Source organism: Trachypithecus francoisi, unplaced genomic scaffold (genome assembly GCF_009764315.1).
Source record: "Trachypithecus francoisi isolate TF-2019V2 unplaced genomic scaffold, Tfra_2.0 Lachesis_group13, whole genome shotgun sequence".
Classification (NCBI taxonomy): Eukaryota; Metazoa; Chordata; class Mammalia; order Primates; family Cercopithecidae; genus Trachypithecus; species Trachypithecus francoisi.
In genome coordinates, this window is record NW_022681458.1 from 8,874,466 (window position 1) to 8,895,557 (window position 21,092).

Consider the following 21,092-nt stretch of genomic DNA (forward strand, 5'->3'; position numbering starts at 1 on the left):
TGTAGCCAAATAAAACAAATGATATGAAGACAAATTCAGACTTAGATATACAAGTCTCCAATCCTACATGACAATTCAAAGATATTGTCACCACAAATCATTCCAATGTCTGATCCTTACTTTTATTTAAAACAGCCACCAAAACTAAAACCATATCTTCCTTTCCAATTAATAGACACAGATGGAGACTGAAACCCAAAATATTCTCATATTAAAAACATTTTCTTCTGCCACTAAATCCCTGATTCATAAAAACACAGACAAAGTATTTTTATCTGCCAAGGCACCCAATCACCAAACTGGGCCAACAGAACTCCATATGTATTGCCTGGGTTTTCCACTGGAGGCAGCAGAAATGCGTGGGGACTGCCACTGTCTCCATGGCTTTGTCTTTCTAGTTCTCCCCGCATAGGATGTAGGAAAATAATACATACCAAGTTTGAATGGGCCCTCAGTATGTATTCAAAAGAATACCAAAAACCAGTGCAAGGCATGTGACAGGGAGGATGGATCACTAGAGAGGGAGCAGGGAGAACAACTCAGATGATTCACAATCTGCCCAGCAGATGCTTCTAAGTTCCAAGCATTCAGTAGCATTGTGGTAGATTACACCCAGTCTTACCACAGCGCCTGAGGGGTCTGTGACTCCTCCAGTTTATGATGCCTTGTTGGTGCACCATGGAATGTGAAAGGTCCTAAGAAATCTATAATTAGAAAGGGAAAATTTAACTCACCTTCCACTGCTCCTCGGGAAGTAGTTTCACGACCACCAGATCCCCATTTAAGGCTCTATTACGAGCAACAACCCCATCAATAAAAATGTCTCGATCACCATCCTAGGTTGGAAAAAGAAATAAAACAATAGTGAGCTTAAAAATACATAAAGCAAAAAACAGATTGCATTCTTTCAAAACTGAAATAGAAAACAGCAAGTTATTCTTAGGTTATCCTTTTTTGTATTAAATAAGGCATGTTGATACCTTTTTAATACTAAATGAATTTTTAACATACCAAGGAAGTATAAAAATAGAAGGTATGCAAGAGAACAGAAGAGGAACAACATATAATCTCCCGCAAGAAAACAAACTGAGGGCAGAAGCAGCAATGGTTCTAAGATTTGGGCTCTCTAGGAGGAAACCAGCAAATTCATAATGCCCCCCAAGAAAGTGGCAGAGAGAGTAAGTTGTGGTTGTTTTTATGGAGACCTAAGCAGAGGGCAAAGAAGAGAAAGAAAGAGATGTAATATGAGAGTCATCACATGATCTTCACACTCTACCGACTTTGCCGACTTAGGACCACTGTGAACTCCAGACAATGAACACAAGGTACAGACACTTTCATCCTCACTCACTCACTCAGAAACAAACCACTTTAAATAATGTGGCTCCCCAGTGAACTCCCCAAGTGTCAACTTCTTGGCTTAAATAGGTGCCAGAGTCTTCTTAGTAATCCAAATTACTTTGTAATTTTAAATAAACAAAATAGCTAAGGAAATGCAAGCCTTCTGCAGCAGTCAGGGTTCCTGAGAAAAGGAAATATTTTCAAAATGTTTCACCAACAAACATGCACTCTTATCCTTCTATTCTCTACAAGTTTATACGATGTGCTCTTTTTCAGAGAATAAGAAAGAAGTAACATACTTTTTCTTACAGGAGATGACAGCAAAAAGGAGATGGAAAACCATCACTCAAATTTTTCTAATAGGGACACCTGACATAGATAAGATTTAACATAACACTCAATGGACTGAAGGTGATTACTATGAAACTTTAGTTAAAGTTAAAATTAATATCCCAAAATCACCAAATCAAAAAGGTGGGGGGGGCAGATTTTAGTCACTCAGCATTTTTTACAGTTTCCACTTACAAACCATTAGAGATCTTCTAGAACAGTTTTTCTGCTCAATTTCCAGTTTCGCTATGGGCTGACAGCTGTGGCCTGCACACTCTGCCAAAACTGACCCCACCCTAGCCCCCGAGGAAAAGCTACTGTGTTAGCCACAAAACATGACTGTAGTTGACCTCTTGACAAGCTTCTCAGAGAGATCTGGAAGAGACAGCCAGTAAACAGAGTGAACAACTGAAATATGGCACATCACCATCTATTGCTGCCTTTTGCAATTCAAAAAGCAATAGGATCTCTCAGACCTCCTTGGAATGAAAAGTGGGCTGTTTGGAGGTCACCCTAACCCGTACTCATGCGTCAAACATATGCAATGAAATGCCTCTATTATAAGCAGCTACAACCACCCTTTGGCAGCACAGAGATTTCAGATTGATGGGATGATAGTACCATCACCTTACAATCCCAGGAAACTAAGGAAAGCAGGGCTGAGCTGAACCTCAGACAACACAAAAATCTATAGCTACTGCATCACTACTCAGCTCTTCCTTGATTCATTCAGAAGACTGATCGACTGTCGCTGAATCTCTTATTTTAAAGATACTAAACTTGGGAACTGCTCAATATTAAAAGTTCGAGTCATCTCTTTTAACCACTTTTTAAGGCCAAATATTTCAGCTCTTTTGTTTGAATGCCAGAAGTCTTGTTCTACCCATCAGAAAGAATAATAGGTAATAGAAAAAAAAAGAAAGAAAAATAGATACTGAACATCCCTGGAGGAAAAATAAAGGAACTGGGAGGAGGGCATGGGTAGTCAGACTAAAGACTTAGGGGACTGTAGGAAGGAAGACAACACAAGTATGCCACGATGGTCACAGCATCCTTCATTGATGAAACAGTTCCCTTTGGACCAAAAATAAATTCCATCGCTGTACAAAGGGTGCCTCCTATGACAAGATGCATTAAAAAGTTAGACAGCTTCTTAGATTTACATAATTCAGAATAGAAACTGTGCTTTTTAAAAATGACAGGTTTTTCCATCTGATCAATTTTCTCCTCTTTATCCTATCCCCAAATAGGATAAAAGGCATGTCAATAATATCATTTTATCTTGGTTTGCTTGAAAGTCACATGACTTTACTCACATTCTGTATTTCATTTTTATTGAGAACCTCACAAAACTAGCAAGTACACGTAAGTTACTCATCTCGTATAGTTTAGATGTGTCATGAATTGAAAACCAACTTTCTGTCAGTAGAAATTATAATGAACCTAAGTCAAGTTCCCCCAGAACAAAGTATTATTTTATACCTGATGATTAATTCACTGTTGACCCAGGGAGATATTTTAGTATAGCAAATGATATTGTGTAAATTCACAACCACTTTTAGAGTCAGTAAGAGCAAACCTAAATAATTTACTCAAATCTCTATTTTTGTCTCTCTAAAAACTTTAGAATGTGAGGAACATTCGACATTTAGTCCATTCCCTCATTTTACAAATGAGGAAGCCACTGTATGTCCTACTGTCAGAGCAAAAGCCTCATCTTCTGTCATATTCATTCCTGCCTTTATGCTCCTAGCTTAAGCCAGTAACAGTTAGGCCCTGGTTCTGACATTCTACTTCCCAGTCTATCTGTGGGCATTTTTCATCCCATATATTTTATATTTGTCATAAAATGAAAATCAACTTTCTTTTTTTTTTTTTTTTGAGACGGAGTCTCGCTCTGCCACCCAGGCTGGAGTGCAGTGGCCGGATCTCAGCTCACTGCAAGCTCCGCCTCCTGGGTTTAGGCCATTCTCCTGCCTCAGCCTCCCGAGTAGCTGGGACTACAGGCGCCCGCCACGTCGCCCGGCTAGTTTTTTTGTATTTTTTAGTAGAGACGGGGTTTCACGGTGTTAGCCAGGATGGTCTCGATCTCCTGACCTCGTGATCCGCCCGTCTCGGCCTCCCAAAGTGCTGGGATTACAGGCTTGAGCCACCGCGCCCGGCCGAAAATCAACTTTCTATCAGTAGAAGTTATAATGAACCTAAGTCAAGTTTCCAGTTAATACAAATTCACATTTGACATGGATATGAGCTATGTATACTCAGAAATCTAGACCACAGTTGGCTGCAGGCTTTATATATGAGTAATCTGTTGCCTCTATTATTGCCCTCTTCAATTGCTTTCTATAATGCTTTTGAAAACTGAAACCCACAAAGCAAGACTGTAGGACTGTTCCCATGTCCAAAACCAGAGTGTCTACAATCACTTGCAATGGGCCTTGATTGGCAGCTCTTATGATCTATTCTTAATTACCTAGAGGTGAATTGTTTTTCTCTCTCTGAGACACTATTACTAGTCAAGCAGGAGCCGAATAAAAGAAGCATAGAAATAAGCCAATCCTAATATCTCAACTGTCTAAAAATTTCTAAATATGACATGGCAAGAATACAATTTTAAGTAGGAGAGCAACTATGAGCTTTTAAAACATCAGCACCTTTTGCTTTTGCTTCTTAGCTTTCTTTAAAGCCAGGTTAAACCATGGAGATACATCACTTGCAGATGTAAATTACATGAATTTAGCTTGCAGGAACCATAGCAACTCTGCTCTGGCCCTGCTCCAGCCACACCCCTCCCCATCAGACAAGGAGTTCACAGGGCCAAATGGATGTGCTTCCCTAAAATAAGCAGCCCCAAGCCTACCTCCAGGACATATACAGGCACTCCCCCATCACCAGAGGCACCCCCTCAACATGGCAGCTGGCTAAAGGACAGGTATTTCTAATGGGTATGGACATAGCTTAGATATGTGGGACAGGATGCCCACGTTTGTGCATGAAAAGGCCCTCAACTGAATGCAAGGGAGTCACAAGGGGACAGGCAGCTAGCACTGAGAAGGGAAGAGGGGCAAGCTAGAGGTGGAGCCATGCTTCAGCATGGAGCTGCAAGAAATCTGAGAATTCTACATTTGAACTCAGGTATATGAAGGTGTATTTGGCAAGGAATATATAGAATAATATATTTTACTTGATGGTGGATGTGAGGTCTAACTTATCAATATTTGATTTAAGGTATGTGTGCCTTCTTTTCTACTTCTGTCCTAGGTCCCACACTTGCTAGGAGCCAGCCCAATAGGGATTTAACTTAGGGAAATCCTATACCGTGTATTTAGGCAAGAGAGGGAGCAGCAAAATTTTCAGAATGCTGTAGTTCCCCTTATCATTGCCATCAATAAGAGCAAACTTAAGCATGCACAAGAGACAAGAGGTCTAAGTCTACCCAGTTCCCAGCTGCCTCTTAAGATGAACTAACTACATCGAGTGATATTTTCATGCTTAAAAATCTGTGTCTTTCATACATGAGGGCTCCTAATACAATCAAGTTCCTTCAACTGGTATATTCTTGAAGAAACAGTTACGCTTTCTTTATGGGAAAAAAACATTAGTTATGCAGGGCATACTGAGAGATGGTTTATCCGCCTCCAACATAGCACCTTCCTAAGAGATTTTCATGGGTAGTTTTTATGATTCCTGGATGTAAATTTAACCTTATGAGCAAACTCTGGAAACTAATACATATGTAAACTGCACTTCCAGTATATGCGAGAACTGCTCTTGCAGCCAAGTTACCACCTCAAAGCTGACCCTCAATTCTACAACCCAATTTTACAACTCAAGTTCCAGGGTCAAGACATATGCCATTTTCTCTCACGGGAACAGAATATGACTGAGAAAGAGTAATGTGAATGCCAGTGATACCTTTTATCTGATTCAATGGGTAAGACTTGAACTTGGATGCAATGTGAGTCCCTGGATTTCAAAGGCAGGGGAAAAGGACTAAACTGAGCTTGACAGTAGGTCATAAGGTTATTGTAACAATAACAATAATATCACTTGAGCATATAAAATCTGAAATGTTCCAAAATATAAAACTTTTGGGCACTGACCTGACACTCAAAGAAAATGCTCACTGGAGCATTTTGGATTTCAGTGTAAGTATGTAATGTAAATATTCCAAAATTAAAAAAAAAATTCTAAATCCAAAATACTTCTGGTCCCAAGTGTTTCAAATAAGGGGTGCTCAATCTGTAATAACAACATTTATAAAGTACATGACTGAAACTATATTCTCACTAAACTTACTGTCATTTAAAATAATAAAATGTTAATTAAAATATATGTATTCCATTTCGTCATCTATAAGCATAAGTTTGGTCTCTTTCACTGTGAAAAGTCTACGATTCTATAGCTATTCTATTTATGGTATCCTGGAAAAGTCAGGTCAGGAATTTAAGAATATTGCTCTCCTAGCTTTGCTCAATCAAACCTTCTCTATAGAACTGCTGCTAACTATATGTTAGTGTGAACTTGATTTAAGTGGAAAGAGCCTCTTAAAATGAGTCATAAATGTAAGAAAGGATCTAAAGGACCCAACGGTAAAGAGCCTTGTATGAAGCTCTATCACCTGCACGAAAGTGAAGTGAGAAACTCTGACCCCCCGCAAAAAAAAGCATTACACATTATTTTTGGACAAATGTTCAGATTAGCTCATGCAATAGATCCAAAGTAGATAGCATATTTGTTTAGGAAAGATTAACTTAAATCAGTGGAAAAAATCATAAATCCTTTTAAGCCATAAACCAAGGGCGTTCAATTACACGAACTGGTGGGTAGTCTGCCTGGGTCCAGCTGCTCTTTGCAGCCTTGTAACAAATGCCATCCCTTTCATTTGGCATGCGATTTTAAGACTGGCAGAAGGGGTTGTTAACCAAAAGAAAATGTTGTTTATTTAAATTTGAAGCAAATCTTTGCCCATCCTCAATTCTGCTTCACTACTCTGCTTTTTAGTTAGAATACATGATTTCAGTTTCAGAGCACATCTAAAAAATTAAATGTGACATTAAGTTTATTATAAATTTATTGAACTTACCGGGGAAGGAATGAAGGCTTCATGAAACTTCTTTGGATTAATTCTCAATACACCCTTTAAAACAAAAAATAAAGCTTGTGAAAATCTAGCTATATATTTATGATTTTTCCATATGTATGTTATTCTCCAATAAAAAGTTTTAAAATTAAACAGTTCAATTGAGAAAACAAGTTAGATGTATAAGAACTGTTCATTAAATGCAGGAAACACAATTTATGTTGATATCTGAAATAGAGGGTTCCATCAAAAACAGAAAGCTTAGACTGGCACCTTGGTGTGAACAAGCAAAGGTGAGGAATAAGAGAGCCTGGCATAGAGTGGGAAAGTGGCAACTATTAGACTTTTAGGTGCCCCTATATGCTAGTCTTCAAATTTAAACCTCGACTTTACAAATCAGATTACCTGTGGATTGTGCCTCACTATATAAAGGCCTTTTTTCTTTTCTCCCAGTTCCAAGACCTTTCCACAATTGCTTGTTTCTATGACAATTTTCAAAGTGATACAGGTTGATTTCCAACCTAGATACTGAGCCTTAAGAAACTGGATGCATTATTTTTTACTCTGGCCCCTCTGCAGAGCTGAATGAGTCAATAATTCAAAATGGTCATAACCAGCTCTTAATGCAAACTGGAATCCTGGCTCCAACAGCCAGGCCACCCAGTCTGCCTTCAACTTCATGTTATTTCAGCACCAAATCAGGGTCTGCTTCTATTTACACACAGGGGTGCAGGTGGGGGCCTCTTCAATAGCAGTTCAGTATTTCAGGCTCTTGCAGGAAGCTGTAACGCTCCCCAGGTTCCAGCTGTAGTCTCGGGTCACTGGAACACATGGATGGAAGCAGTTATTTTTCTAACAGCCAAACTCAAAGGATATCTCGAGAAAGTGTTTTAAATAACATTTCCCCCTAAAACGTTTAAAGACTCAAAGGTACATAATTAACAAAACAGGCAAGGGCATAAAATAAAGCAGAAAATAATTTCCTTCTGTGCTGTATACCATGTTTAAATTACAAATGTCCATGCCACAGTTTACAATATCATGAACACTCAAATAGACTACTACAAATGATCATTCAGTCCTTAATTCAACAATTAATTATTGAGTACTGACTATATTCAAGACCCTGAGACACACTGATGGGGAAGATAATGATTAAGCTCAGTCCCCACTTTAAATGAAAACATAAACCAGAGGTACAGCTTACTTTCATAGCGAGGGTACCAGAAGAGGCTTCAGAGATGGTGTCTGACCTAGTCCTTTACAGAAGAGCAAAATTTGCAAATAAATCGGATGAGAAGTATAGTAGAGGACACTGTGTTAGCAAAAGTGGTTAAGAGGGCACTCACTAACTCTTCTCCATTGTGCAATAACTCTGCCTAGCACAGAAGAGAGAGGGACCAGGAGATAAGGTTGGCAAAGCTCCCCAAGGCCAGTCCCTTGTTAAGAGTGTCACAGTAAATCCACTTCTAGACAGCTGTTTCTTGTTGAGGGAAGGAGGGAAAAAACGTACACTTATCCTAAATATTCATCCACTCACTCAACAAATATTTCCTAACGAAAAGCATGGCAGGCACCATGTCAAGTGATGGGGTAAAAGGGAGACTAACAACAGACAGTCTCTACCGTCACAGAGCTGACAGTCTCGTGAGGGGAAGAGACTCCAAACAAACGAAAGTCAGTTCATTGAAATTAAATGTTAAACAATTTCATTTTCTGATTCCAGATGCTTTTCTCTGGCCTAAGTTTTTTTTTCAATTCCTATTCTTCTATCATCCCTTGTAGCTCAGTGAATGGTTAGCAAATGAAGAAGTACGGAGATGAGATTGCCTCTAGCTTTGAAAATGTCTTTAATTGCAGGGCACTCAGACAGGTTAGGCTGGGCCCAGGGAAAAGACACAGGTTGCTCAAGCTTGCATCCAGGCTCTATTTAAAAGAAAAGGTATTAAAAAGACCTTGAAGATTTTACCCTTGATTCTCTATCCCAAACTTCCCAATATATACAAAAGGACACAAGGAAGAAGAGAAACCTTGTTCCACAATAGCATTTATAAATTTGACTGAAGCATAACTCTGAAGAACTAGACCTCAGAAACACAGCCCTTGAGAGAATGCAGATCACACTAAGAAAGCAGAAACTCCCCAGAGCTCTGCAGCAGACCAGAGTTGTTCCTATAGCCTGAGAGAAGCAGCTGACAGTAAAGTCTGTCAAAAACAAATGGTCTTTTAACTAAAGGATACTTCCCACAGATGTCTTGTCTTACTCACCTACAAAAGTCCAAGGCTTTCACTTCTTTTTTTTTGAGACGGAGTCTTGCTGTCTCCTAGGCTGGAGTGCAGTGGCGGGATCTCAGCTCACTGCAAGCTCCGCCTCCCGGGTTCACACCATTCTCCTGCCTCAGCCTCCCAAGTAGCTGGGACTACAGGCGCCCGCCACCACGCCCGGCTAATTTTTTGTATTTTTAGTAGAGACGGGGTTTCACCATGTTAGTCAGGATGGTCTCGATCTCCTGACCTCATGATCTGCCCACCTTGGCCTCCCAAAGTGCTGGGATTATAGCCACCGTGCCCAGCCGGCTTTCATTTCTATAGCCATCCCCTAATCTGACCCAATTGCCCATCTCCCATCTTCTTCCTAAAGCACTTCCCTAGGCCTGGAACTTGATCAGTGAGAATCCCATAGCCTCCATCTCTTCTCTGGATGCTCCTGATTCTTCCCCTTAATCGAAACCTGGCTGTTCCCTGATGTTATTGCTTCCCTGAGTGCTCTCAAAGGGTGTCTATTTTCTCTCTCATAACCCATGTATCTCAGAGACCAGGTGAGGAAGGGCTCTTTGCTTCCCCATCATGGCTTTAAAAGTATTTTTTCCTCCAATCTCTTTTAAAAATCCCAGATCCTTTGAAGTTCATATCATTAGCACCTCCTTGGTGTTGTCATTCTCAAACTTACAGGTGGGTCAAAGCTCCAATTCACTAACATTTTGACTAGCAGCTCACTGCCTTCCTCTCTATCCTTACTCCCATATATATTTTTGGGACTTCACAACCATGTTGAAGACCAAGCAACCCCAGCCTGTCATTCTAACTACCATTTGCTCTCCTACCCCATCTACTCTCTCCCATGTTCGCAGCCTGGATCCTGTAAGCACTACTACTGACACCACTTCAAAAAAAAAAAAATTCAAATATCGCACTTTCCAACGGCAGTCTTCTGTCTACTTATGGTAAAAACCCCATTTCAACAACTCTTCATTTTCACTAAGATCTCCAACCCAAAGCTGTGACCACACGTGTCACCATTCATTGTCCTCCCACTGTTTACTCCCTTCTCTAGCAACCTAATTGCCATGGCCTGTCATTATCACTTAACCTTGCAAATCCTAAACAAACTTCTTACTCTGATACTCAACCAGCAAAAGACCTTGAAGATTTTACCCTTGATTCTCTACTCTCAACTAACCCCAGCTATCTGCTTTCTCCCTTCCTGTACCCAAGGAGCTAAACAGTACCACAGAAAAGCACCACACAACTGGGCTAAATCAGTCTAACTGGCAATCACAAACACTGTATTTGGCTTGTTTGAGAGTCCTTAAAACTGAGGAATTTCACACATATAAAATACATAGTTCCAGATATTCTTGAAAAATCGTAAGATCTAACAGCTTTGGACAGGGTTCTCCAAATGACAGCAACCACCTAACCTGAATAACAGACACTCCTCTTATAGTAATAAAAACAAAACTCAAATGCCACTAATGCAGGTATATGACGTGCCACACACTCTTTGAAGAGCTTTATATCCATCAGCTAATTTAACCCTCACAACAACCCTATGAGGTAGATACTATTATCCTTGTTTTTACAGAGGAGGAAACTGAGGCACTGAGAGGTTAAAAAAATTGCCCGCTTTCACATCACATTCAAGGTCAGACAGTCTGGCTCCAGAGTCCATGCTCTCCACTACTGTGAACAGCCTCTCTCTCTGTCTGCCACACTCACCACCAGGGCCTCTTCACTCATATATGCCAGCTGTCCCTCTTACCCAAAAACTCATTCCAACCCTTGCTTTTCTCCGTCTTGGTTAACGGCAACACCATCCAGCCAGCTGCTCAATTCGAAAACTCAGCAAGCATCAGGGATGCCTCCCTCTGCCTCACCTTCCATATCTCACCCACCAGCATGTCATATCAGTTCTAGCCCCACATCCATCCATCCACTCCTCTCCATCTTCACTGCCACCTTCTTGTTCCCATCTCCATGTTTTCTGACCTGGTTTACTTTGATAGCTTCCTGAGTGGCCTCTCAGCTTCCACTCTAGTCTATTCATCTCACAATTCCCAGAGAGATATGTTCAAGGCATGAAAGAGATTATTTTCTTCTCCTGCTTAACAGCCTTCAGTGACTTCCTGCTGCTCTTTAAACAAAATCCAATTCTCCAGCACAGCCTAGAGACCCTACATGACTTGGCTGATGCCTAACTCTCCACTTGTCCCATCATATAACTCCCTTTGCTCCCAATGTTCCAACAGGCTTCCTTCTCATTTCTCAGAACCACCAAGCCTTCCTCTGCTTGCTGCTGTTCTACTAGCTGAGCTCTCCACCTACGTTCTTCTCCTAATTCTTCAATTGGCTGTTTCATTCTCATCTCAAACAACCCACAGATCATCTCACAGAGGCTTTCCCTAACAACTCTACTAAAGAGGTTCTCTCTATAATTATTCTCTCTCACCTTTCCCATTTCCTTATTAGCAATGATCAGTCTATAATTTCTTCTCTTTTTCTTTAGTTGTTTTTCCCTACCTCCCCAGTGACTTGCCTAACTTGCTCACTGGTATATGCTTGGCACTGAGTAAGAAGTCAAGAAACATTTGTTGCACTAAATAATTAATGCCTGCAGAGCTGAAAGTTCTTTCATCATCCCCAGTATTAATGTTATGAATATCATCTCTCCCTTCTAAGTGACTGGGCATTCCGCTAAACATCACATCTATTCCCCTCATCTTTAATTCATCCCCAAGTATTCTCCAGCTGACTTTACTCTTTTAAAAAAAAAAAAAGAGAGAGAGAGAGAGAGACAGGGTCTCACTCTGTTGCCCCGGCTGGAGCACAATGGCATGATCATGACTTACCACAGCCTCCAACTCCAGGGCTCAAGTGATCCTCCTGCCTCAGCCTCCCCAGTAGCTAGGAATACAGGTGCACATCACCAGGCCTGGCTGATTTTTACTTTGTACAGATGAAGGCTCACTATGTTGCCCAGGCTGGTCTTAAACTTTTGGCCTCAAGCAATCTTCCCACCTCAGCCTTCCAAAGTGCTGGGATTACAAGCGTGAGCCACCACACCCCGCCTGATTTCACTCTTAACAAATGGTTGTTTGTTTCTTAAGAAACTAACAACCAAACTAACAAACAAACAAATGTTTGTTTGTTTGTCCTAGAAACTAGTTCATCCTGTCCTCTATCTTCCTGGACTAGGATTTTTTTAGAGAGCCAATAACAACTTCACACCAATATTCTATTCTAAAAGGAACTCCGACATCATAACTAAGGCAGCTCTAGGGGCTTAGCCTGAACTTCCTTTAGCCAAAGCATCTTTTGGGATCTGAAACAGCCAATTCTACCATCTTCATACCCACGTCACCTTGATCATCACCCTAAACTGGAGCCCCTTCCAGGCTTGTCTATCCCCTAATCTCTCCCAACATCTCCTATAATGACCTCTCAGTACTCCACCTATGAAGAGAGAAATGAAATACATTTTTTGATGTGAGAATTTATTTTTTTTAAACTTCAAAACTACACGTACATGATCATGTGGTCGCTTCAAACACTGGAAAGAGGAGACTGTGGTCTCCTCTTCTCACATACGAAAAAATACGAATGAAATGTCAAAGTATTGGTTAAAGTATTGAAAACAAAATAAAAACACTCTACTCCTATGTTTTTAAATCCCCCTGCTATCCCTCGATAAAAGTTTCTTCTCTGGATGGGGAGGAAAAAAAAGAGGTCAAAAGAGATGAATTTGAATACAAAAGTTAACAAAAGTTTCCAAGTATCTCTAATACACTTAATTTTCTCCATCAGCATTAAAACATCCTTTCTTGTCTGGCCTTTTACCTTACCCAGCAAGGCCTGCACACATAAAGTTTATATCAAGCAGCAGATGGACTCTGTTTCTTTGCCTATGAAAATCTTATTTACAGTGTTGTATATTTCACACGGTGACCTCATATCTGGAACCCATTCCTTTCCCCATCTGCAAAGAACAACTGTTCTCATATTGGGGGGGAGGCCCTGGCTGCAGAGTCCCATGATGTCACAGGCCAGAAGGAATCACTTACAAACTACTGGGAATTAGAGTTGTTATACTGATCAGATTTTTGTTTTTGTTTTATTTGTAAAATATCAGCAACGATATTTTATTTGCAAAGTATCAGCAACGAGTGGTTTCAAAAGCGAAAACTAAAAGGGAGCTGAAGCTAATACCATTGCAGAACGCTGTCTCTAGATAGGTATAAATCTATAGCCAAAATTCTAGGCTAGTTTTCTTTCAAGTTCTAACTACTGACGTTCCCCCAACTCTTCTTCAAAAGACAGTATCTGGATCCTTTATTCAGTCAGTAAGTAAATATTTATTCAATATAAATGTATTAAGCATCAGTCAAATGCCAGGCATTGAGCTAACTTCTGGAATAAGACATGACCCTGCCATCAAGGACATGAACAGTCTATTTGGGGGAAACAAAAAAGCCAAGAAATGGTGGTAAGTTTAGAATAAAGGGAAAACAAAAAAGTCAACTACAGGAAAGCACTAACAGCCAACTCTACTTGGAGAATTAAAATGAGGCTTCTCAAAGTGGGTAACATTTAGGCAGGGACTTAAAAGGTAAGCACCATTACATCAAGACAGCGGGAGAAAGCATTCCGAGCACCAGGAACAGCATGCACAAAGTCACAGAGACATCAAGAAGCACAGTTTTTAGAGGAAAAGACTGGAAGCTCAGGGTGAATGGAGGAGAGTGTTCCTGGAGGAGAGTGCAAGAGGATGAGAATGGAAAGGCACAATGGGTCCTCCTACGTGAAACAGGAGGAGGGCCAAGAAGCTTACAGATAAAATGGTGTTCGGGACAAGGGCTGAACGATGAAGAGCAAATGAATGGATTAATGAATGGACTAACATCCAAATGCAGCTTCATCTCTCCTAAGAGAGGCCATGTCAAATAAATCCAGGGAAAGCTTTAAAAAAAAGAAACACCAATAGGGCTGGGTGTGGTGGCTCATGACTGTAATCTCAGCACTTTGGGAGGCTAAGGCAGGAGGATCACTTGAGATCAGGTCAGCCTAGCCAACATGGTGAAACGCCATCTCTACTAAAAATACAAAAATTGGGGAACTACACCCCCTTCCCCCCAGTTGGGTCTTAGTCCTTTTAATTCTTGGAATCACTTTTGGGGCACCAAAGACCCTGGAGCCGCACAGCGGGGTCCTGGGGGAGCTATAGAGTGGGGTCCTCAGGGCACTTAATGGGATTTGGGGGGTTCCATTGAAATGTTGCTGGGAGCTCAACTGGAATCTAAACGTTCTTTCGGAAGGTGAAGGCCAGGCCCTCCGAGGGGGAGAAGCAGCAGACATCCAGCTGAACAGCTTCAGTTTCTACACCAACGGCTCCCTGGAGGTGGGGTTGAGCCTCCTGCGGCTGGGCCTCCAGGAAGCAGAAGAGAAGTCCCTGCTGGTGGGGTTCAGTCTCAGCTGGGTTCGATCTGGTAGAGTTCGCTCCTATTCAACCCGGGATTTCCAGGACTACCCTCTCCAGAAAAACAGTAGCAGCTTCCTGGTCCGGTTCCTCATCAACACCAAGGATCTGAAGATCCTTGGAAGTATGGAGAGCAGAAGTTGTTTATCTTTCCCGGGCTCCTCCCCAAAGCACCCTCCGAACCAGGGCTCCCAAAGCAACAGGTCACAGTCCCCCGCAAGGTGGATGGCGGAGGGACCTCTGCAGCCAGCAAGCCCAAGTCAACACCCGCAGTGCCTCAGGGACCTAGCGGGAAGGACAGGAGCTGGTGTTGGGCCTGAGCCACCTCAACAACTCCTACAACTTCAGTTTCCACGTGGTGATCGGCTCTCAGGCGGAAGAAGGCCAGTACAGCCTGAACTTCCACAACTGCAACAATTCAGTGCCAGGAAAGGAGCATCCATTTGACATGACGGTGATGATCCAGGAGAAGAACCCCGATGGCTTCCTGTCGGCGGCGGAGATGCCCCCTTTCAAGCTCTACATAGTCATGTCCGCCTGCTTCCTGGCCGCCGGCATCTTCTGGGTGTCCATCCTCCGCAGGAACATGTACAGCATCTTCAAGATCCACTGGCTCATGGCGGCCTTGGCCTTCACCAAGAGCATCTCTCTCCTCTTTCACAGTATCAACTACTACTTCATCAACAGTCAGAGCCACCCCATCGAAGGCCTTGCCGTCACGTACTACATCACACACCTGCTGAAGGGTGCCCTTCTCTTCATCACCATCGCCCTGATCGGCTCAGGTTGGGCCTTCATCAAGTACGTCCTGTCGGATAAGCAGAAGAAGGTCTTTGGGATCGTGATCCCCATGCAGGTCCTGGCCAACGTGGCCTACATCAGTATCAAGTCCCGCGAGGAGGGCGCCAGTGACTATGTGCTGTGGAAGGAGATTTTGTTCCTGATGGATCTCATCTGCTGCAGCGCCATCCTGTTTCCCGCAGTCTGGTCCATCTGGTATCTCCAGGACATGTCTGGCACAGACGGGAAGGGGGCGGTGAACCTGGCCAAGCTGAAGCTGTTCCAGCATTACTATGTCATGGTCATCTGCTACGTCTACTTCACCCGCATCATCGCCATCCTGTGGCAGGTGGCTGTCCCCTTTCAGTGGCAGTGGCTGTACCAGCTCTTGGTGGAGGGCTCCACCCTGGCCTTCTTTGTGCTCATGGGTTACAAGTTCCAGCCCACAGGGAACAACCCATACCTGCAGCTGCCCCAGGAGAACGAGGAGGATGTTCAGATGGAGCAAGTAATCACCGACTCTCTGGGTTCCGGGAAGGCCTCTCCAAAGTCAACAAAACAGCCAGCGGGCGGGAACTGTTATGATCACCTCCACATCTCAGACCAAAGGATCCTTCTCCCCCAGCATTTCTCACTCCTGCCCTTCTTCCACAGCGTATGTGGGGAGGTGGAGGGGGTCCATGTGGACCAGGTGCCCAGCTCCCCAGGACCCCGGTTCCCGGACAAGCCCATTTGGAAGAAGAGCCCCTTCCTCCCCCCAAGTAATGGGCAGCCCTGTCCTCACTCCAGGACCACCCCTCTCTTCCAGCTATATGTACAATAATGACTAATCTGCTTGGCTAAAAATGTGTGTGTATATGTGTGTGTGTGTGTGTATATATATATACACATATATATACACACACACACACACATACACACACACACACACACACACACAAATTAGCCAGGTATGATGGCATGACTAATTTTTTACTTTCTGTAATCCTAGCTACTTGGGAGGCTGAGACACGAGAATCACTTGAACCCAGGACGCAGAGGCTGCAGTGAGCCAAGATTGCACCACTGCACTCCAGCCTGAGCAACAGAGTGAGACCTTCTAAATAAATAAATAAATAACCACCAAGAGTACTCCAAGAATCAGATAAACCAACTCATTTGTTAAAAGACAATTTTCTTTCTTTTTTCCATCGATCATGTGTGCACTTGACCACAGATAAATAGAGAAAGGTAAAGAAAGAAAAGTAAAGGAAGGAAGGAAGGAAGGAAGGAAGGAAGGAAGGAAGGAAGGAAGGAAGGAAGGAAGGAAGGAAGGGGGGGAGGCGAGAAAGAAAAAGAGAAGAGAGAAAGAAAGAGAGAGAGAGAGAGAGAAAAATGAATGACAAAAAGGAAGAGAAGATGATAGTATCCATAAATTGGTTAGATCTTCAGCCAAAAACACAAATACAGAAGCTGGGCTCTCAGAATAAGAGAAAGTGGAACACAGCATTTTCAAGTGAGCCAGGTAGCACATGGCAATATTTCTATACTAATGAAAGCATTATGAAATAGACTTAATTCACAGAATATGTGGCCCTGCCTCCCTCCCCAGCCTACTAACTGCCTGATGGATTATGCCCAAGGAGACCTAAGCTGCCATACTCCATGTTGTTTCACAAGTTCACATTTTTGTTAGCGCCACTGCCTCTCCATACCTTCCACACACATATCACTCACCTGATAGGCCCAAACTAGTCATCCCTCAATACCTACCACAAGGGTCACCAACTACAGGAAGCCTCTCCAGAACCTCAGCCTACACAGTTTCCCACTTTCCCCCCAATATTTTGCCATATATCCTGGTCACCCTTTTATCTGAGCACTTGCCACTTTATCCCCAAATCATCTGTTCACATGACTGCCTCCCACCACTGGGCTGCAAGCTGAAGTACAGCAAGGCAATCTTGTCTACCTCCATCTCAAAGGCACCCATGCTGCACACTCCTAACCATAACTGTTCCTGGCTCACAATGGATGCTCAATAAACATCTGTTCAGCCAAACCACTGAACTAGCTTGTAAACACAGTTTGTAAACTATAAAGCACTCAACAAATATGTTGTTTACTGCTTCCTTTCCAACCTCATCCATTTTTCTCCATCATTCAGCATCCACATGCTCCAGAAAAACTGATATTCAGTGTTTCGTATATCCAAACCCAATTTCTCACTTCTATTGTAGTAGGTCACACTGGTGCCTCCATTTGTAAAGCTCTCTTTTATCTTCACTTATTCAAATTGCACCAATTCATGGCCTGGCTCAAATATGTCACTTCCAATAAAGCATCTCTAGGCAAGCCTAATGGGAAATAGTGGCTCCCTCCTCTCAAATCTCAGAGCACTTTGCCTGTTCCTGTCTTATGGTGCTTATTACCTCTAAATGTACTATAGTTCTAAGAAGAACCTGTTACCTCATCATCTCTGTTATGCCATCATAACAGCCCTGCACCTGATACATCATCACCTCTCTGAAAGCACACAGCACAGAACAGGAAATAGTTTAATAGATTGTTTTGGATTCCACATATTGAGGCAATAGCCTTCCAGTAGATTTTAAGCACCTGGATGAGTGTTCCTCTCTTCAAGCCTTCCGAAACATCCTCCTTGAACATGTAAGTTTCAAATATGCTCTTTTTCTTCCCTCGTGTGGACTTGTTCTTTGACTTTTTGTCACCTGGCGAAGCACCAATGTCATGTGGGCCAGCCACAGTGGACACACCTAGAAACATGAGGCAGCAATCAACTCTTTCCTCAAACATCTGTGTATTTTTAAAACTGGAGATATCATACCTTTTTACAATTATTATTTAAAGAGACCAACAAAAGACTGAAACTCCCTGATGGTGATTTTGAACAATACCAAAAAGGAAAGAGTGGCTAAGAAAACATGAATAAAATATACACAGATGAGACGTGAGTTTTAAATCAGCACAACAACATGGATGGAACATAATATGAATAACGAGTTCAGTGTTCTTTGCTATTTATATACACAAACTTTTTGAAAATAGAAATTACTAAAAGATTGCCACTTTACTAGAGGAAATTAAATAGTTGTACTTAATACAACAATAAATTAAGATAGCAAGAAACCACATCTAATTCTAGAAAAAATCACACAGGAGAATACTTAACAGGTCACTAAAAGAATTATAGTAGTCCCTAGTCCTAAAAGACACCCTCCACTTCACACCCATTCCACTTTTATTTCACTTCTCCAGTTATTCAGACAGACTCCATTTTCCTTTTACTACCTCTGGGGGTCCCCAGGGGCCGGAGATTCATTCTGTAGTCAGGATGGCTCATTATTGGCTCCAAGGTCACTCTTCTCTCCAGATCCAAAGAAACCTCCACTGCTCAGCTCAGAGTTCCCGCCTCGAGCAGCTCTGCTGTCATTCACTGAAACCAAGAAGAGATTGGTAATTGGAGAGCAGTTAAGTTGTAGTCTCCTCTGTCCTCTCAGAAATTTAGTATTTCAATGGCAAAGGCAACGTGGTGTCCCTCCTGGGTTCTGGCAGAACATTCTCCAGGGCAGTTAGTCAAACACACCATCTGTCTCAAGTTTCTTTTCAAGGCCTTCACCCTCACAAGTACCACCAGACTGCTTCTTTGGGCCACTTCAACTAAACATCTCCACAAATGGGGCAATGATGTGAAAAATACGGAATCCTGCAGTTCTATTCAGCTTGTGAAATGAACAAAAATATAAAGAAATATAGTCTTGAAAAGTGATATAAAGATCCAGAATCTAAAAGTTGTAATGGAATGGTACTAAACTGGGACTCAATATGTGGCATTTACTAAGTCCAACTCTGGACAAATGATATACCTCTATGAAACCAAGTTAATTCCTTAGAATCCACCAGCAAAACCTAATTCATTATCACAACTTGATGTCCAAAACTATGCAGGGAACCCCAGATGATTCACACCCTTTCAAAACATGGCAATACTATAATTAGACGTCTCTTCCCCTACTCTTACCTGCCATCACCTCAAACCAGTTGTCTGATTAGAAGCTCAAACAGCTGTGTCTAAGGAATATAAGAGCAGCTGCCAGGATCAGCAGGCTGGAATGTGGGGCCCCGCAGCTGGCCCCTAGCCTTCCACCTGGATGCTGAACATGTCATCACAACTTCTACTTTCTAGTCTCTGCTGGCCACCAGCCCAGGAGTCAAGTCTATATTTGAAATTTTTGTGGGCAGCCTGAGTTCCCACAAAACGAATCAAGATGTCATTCTGAACACTAGCTTCCATTTCCTCTATATTTCCCACACACATCCTTCACCAAAATGATGTAATTTCTGTTTAAATTGAAATTAATACTAACTCAGCAGCAGAAAAGCAATGGAGACAAAGGACAACAGGCCACTTAGGGCAAGATAAAGAGATTCACAGATAAAGCCAATCCCGTTGCAAGAAGGGAGAGAAAGAGATGGCCTTATATAAACAGCAAGGGAACGGGAAAGGCCGACAGAGGAGTTAAGACTGTCTGAGGGCTTAATACAGAAATGCATTTATGCACTCAGTAATTTCACACGTATTTCTTCAAGGCACTACACTAGACAGAATGAAGCATAAGGGGTAAGCACTGTGTTTTTTAAAGTGTGGATAAATGTACAGATGATAGGAAAGAAAGAGTATCTCCAAGTCAGGAAACCTGAGAGTACTTTAGGAAAGATTTTAAAGAACTAAGAGTGTGAGGAAAGCATACTGTTGGCAAAAGGAAATAAAAATAGAGGCGCAAACAGAAAATACAGGCAAGTTCTCACAAAATTAATTCCATTTGGATAGAGTCCAGCCTATATGAAGGGAGGCAGTGGCAAGGAAATTAAAACAAGTTAGAAGGCCCAAAATACTAGGCCAGTTTTTCAAAAGCACTAGGGAGTTTTCAAAGCATGAATGAGCAGAAGAGAAAAACAACATATTAGAATTGTTTCAGGAAACCTGGTACAGGACTCAGAGTCATCTGGAGTTGACAGATACTAGTAGCAGATGTATCTTAGGAGAAAATCAGAAAAGACAGGTGAAAGGAAAGAAAGACCCAAACTTGAGTTCAGGACACTGAAAAGAAGAGGCCCTTACCATGGTATTACACAGGACAAAGTAGCACCACCTAGCAACCAGGCAGGTCTGGAAGTGAGCAAGGTGGGAGTGGCTGTGTGAGATTTCTAGGTAGGAGAGTGGGGGTTGGTAAAGTTAGAGAAGATGATGAATTCTACTTGGAGTATTATACACCTCCACATGGAGCGATCCACCAAATACGTGAAAACGGGAGCAAAAGAGAGAAATTGGCCAGTCATTTGCATAAAGATGGTAACACAGAGAGTTCAAGAATAGATGAGATTGCCAAGAAAGGGTACGCAGATACAGAGGAGGGCACAGGATAAGGGATGAACAAGCAACATTCCCTTCCCCGTGACATCATTTTGAAGGCCTATTAACCCTACAGAAGTTCTGGGCACTCTTACCTTGACAAAATCTGGGTTAGGGCAACATTTAGGAAATGTAAAGAAGTAGAAAATATAACAAAGAAGCTAACGAAGATGTAGGAAAAGAACCAATGGAGGCAGTCGTTAAGAAAACAAAGAGAAAAGAGCTCCCAAATGAGGACAGATCCATGATCAGGGTATGCTCCCACTAGTGACTAAGAACACAAATGATGGCAGCTTTGGTTGGGGCAAGGGGTCGGGAGCAAACTGCCAACAACCCAAAAACAAGAGCCGGAATTAAAAATGGGGCACTACATGTCAATCCTGATTCAGGCA

The 21,092-nt window shown here is 42.2% G+C and overlaps 2 protein-coding genes across 5 annotated transcripts in view; one reads left to right on the top strand and one right to left on the bottom strand.

Annotated features, from left to right (window-relative positions):
* Window positions 1-21,092, bottom strand: part of DIS3L2 (DIS3 like 3'-5' exoribonuclease 2) — a 373,789-nt gene that overhangs the window by 292,486 nt on the left and 60,211 nt on the right. For all 4 annotated transcript variants that reach the window (XM_033229839.1, XM_033229837.1, XM_033229838.1 and 1 more), the window contains exons 2-5: window positions 18,579-18,723; window positions 17,886-18,043; window positions 6,758-6,811; window positions 735-836 (exon numbers count right to left, since the gene is read on the bottom strand). In XM_033229839.1, coding sequence (XP_033085730.1) covers window positions 735-836; window positions 6,758-6,811; window positions 17,886-18,043; window positions 18,579-18,630 — 366 coding nt within the window. In that variant the 5' untranslated portion in view covers window positions 18,631-18,723. The remainder of the gene's footprint in view (window positions 1-734; window positions 837-6,757; window positions 6,812-17,885; window positions 18,044-18,578; window positions 18,724-21,092) is intronic.
* Window positions 14,848-16,133, top strand: LOC117094376 (protein GPR108-like). The gene is given in 2 exon segments (XM_033229842.1): window positions 14,848-15,807; window positions 15,810-16,133. Coding segments are annotated over 2 exon segments (915 nt in total). The 5' UTR covers window positions 14,848-14,955; the 3' UTR covers window positions 15,873-16,133.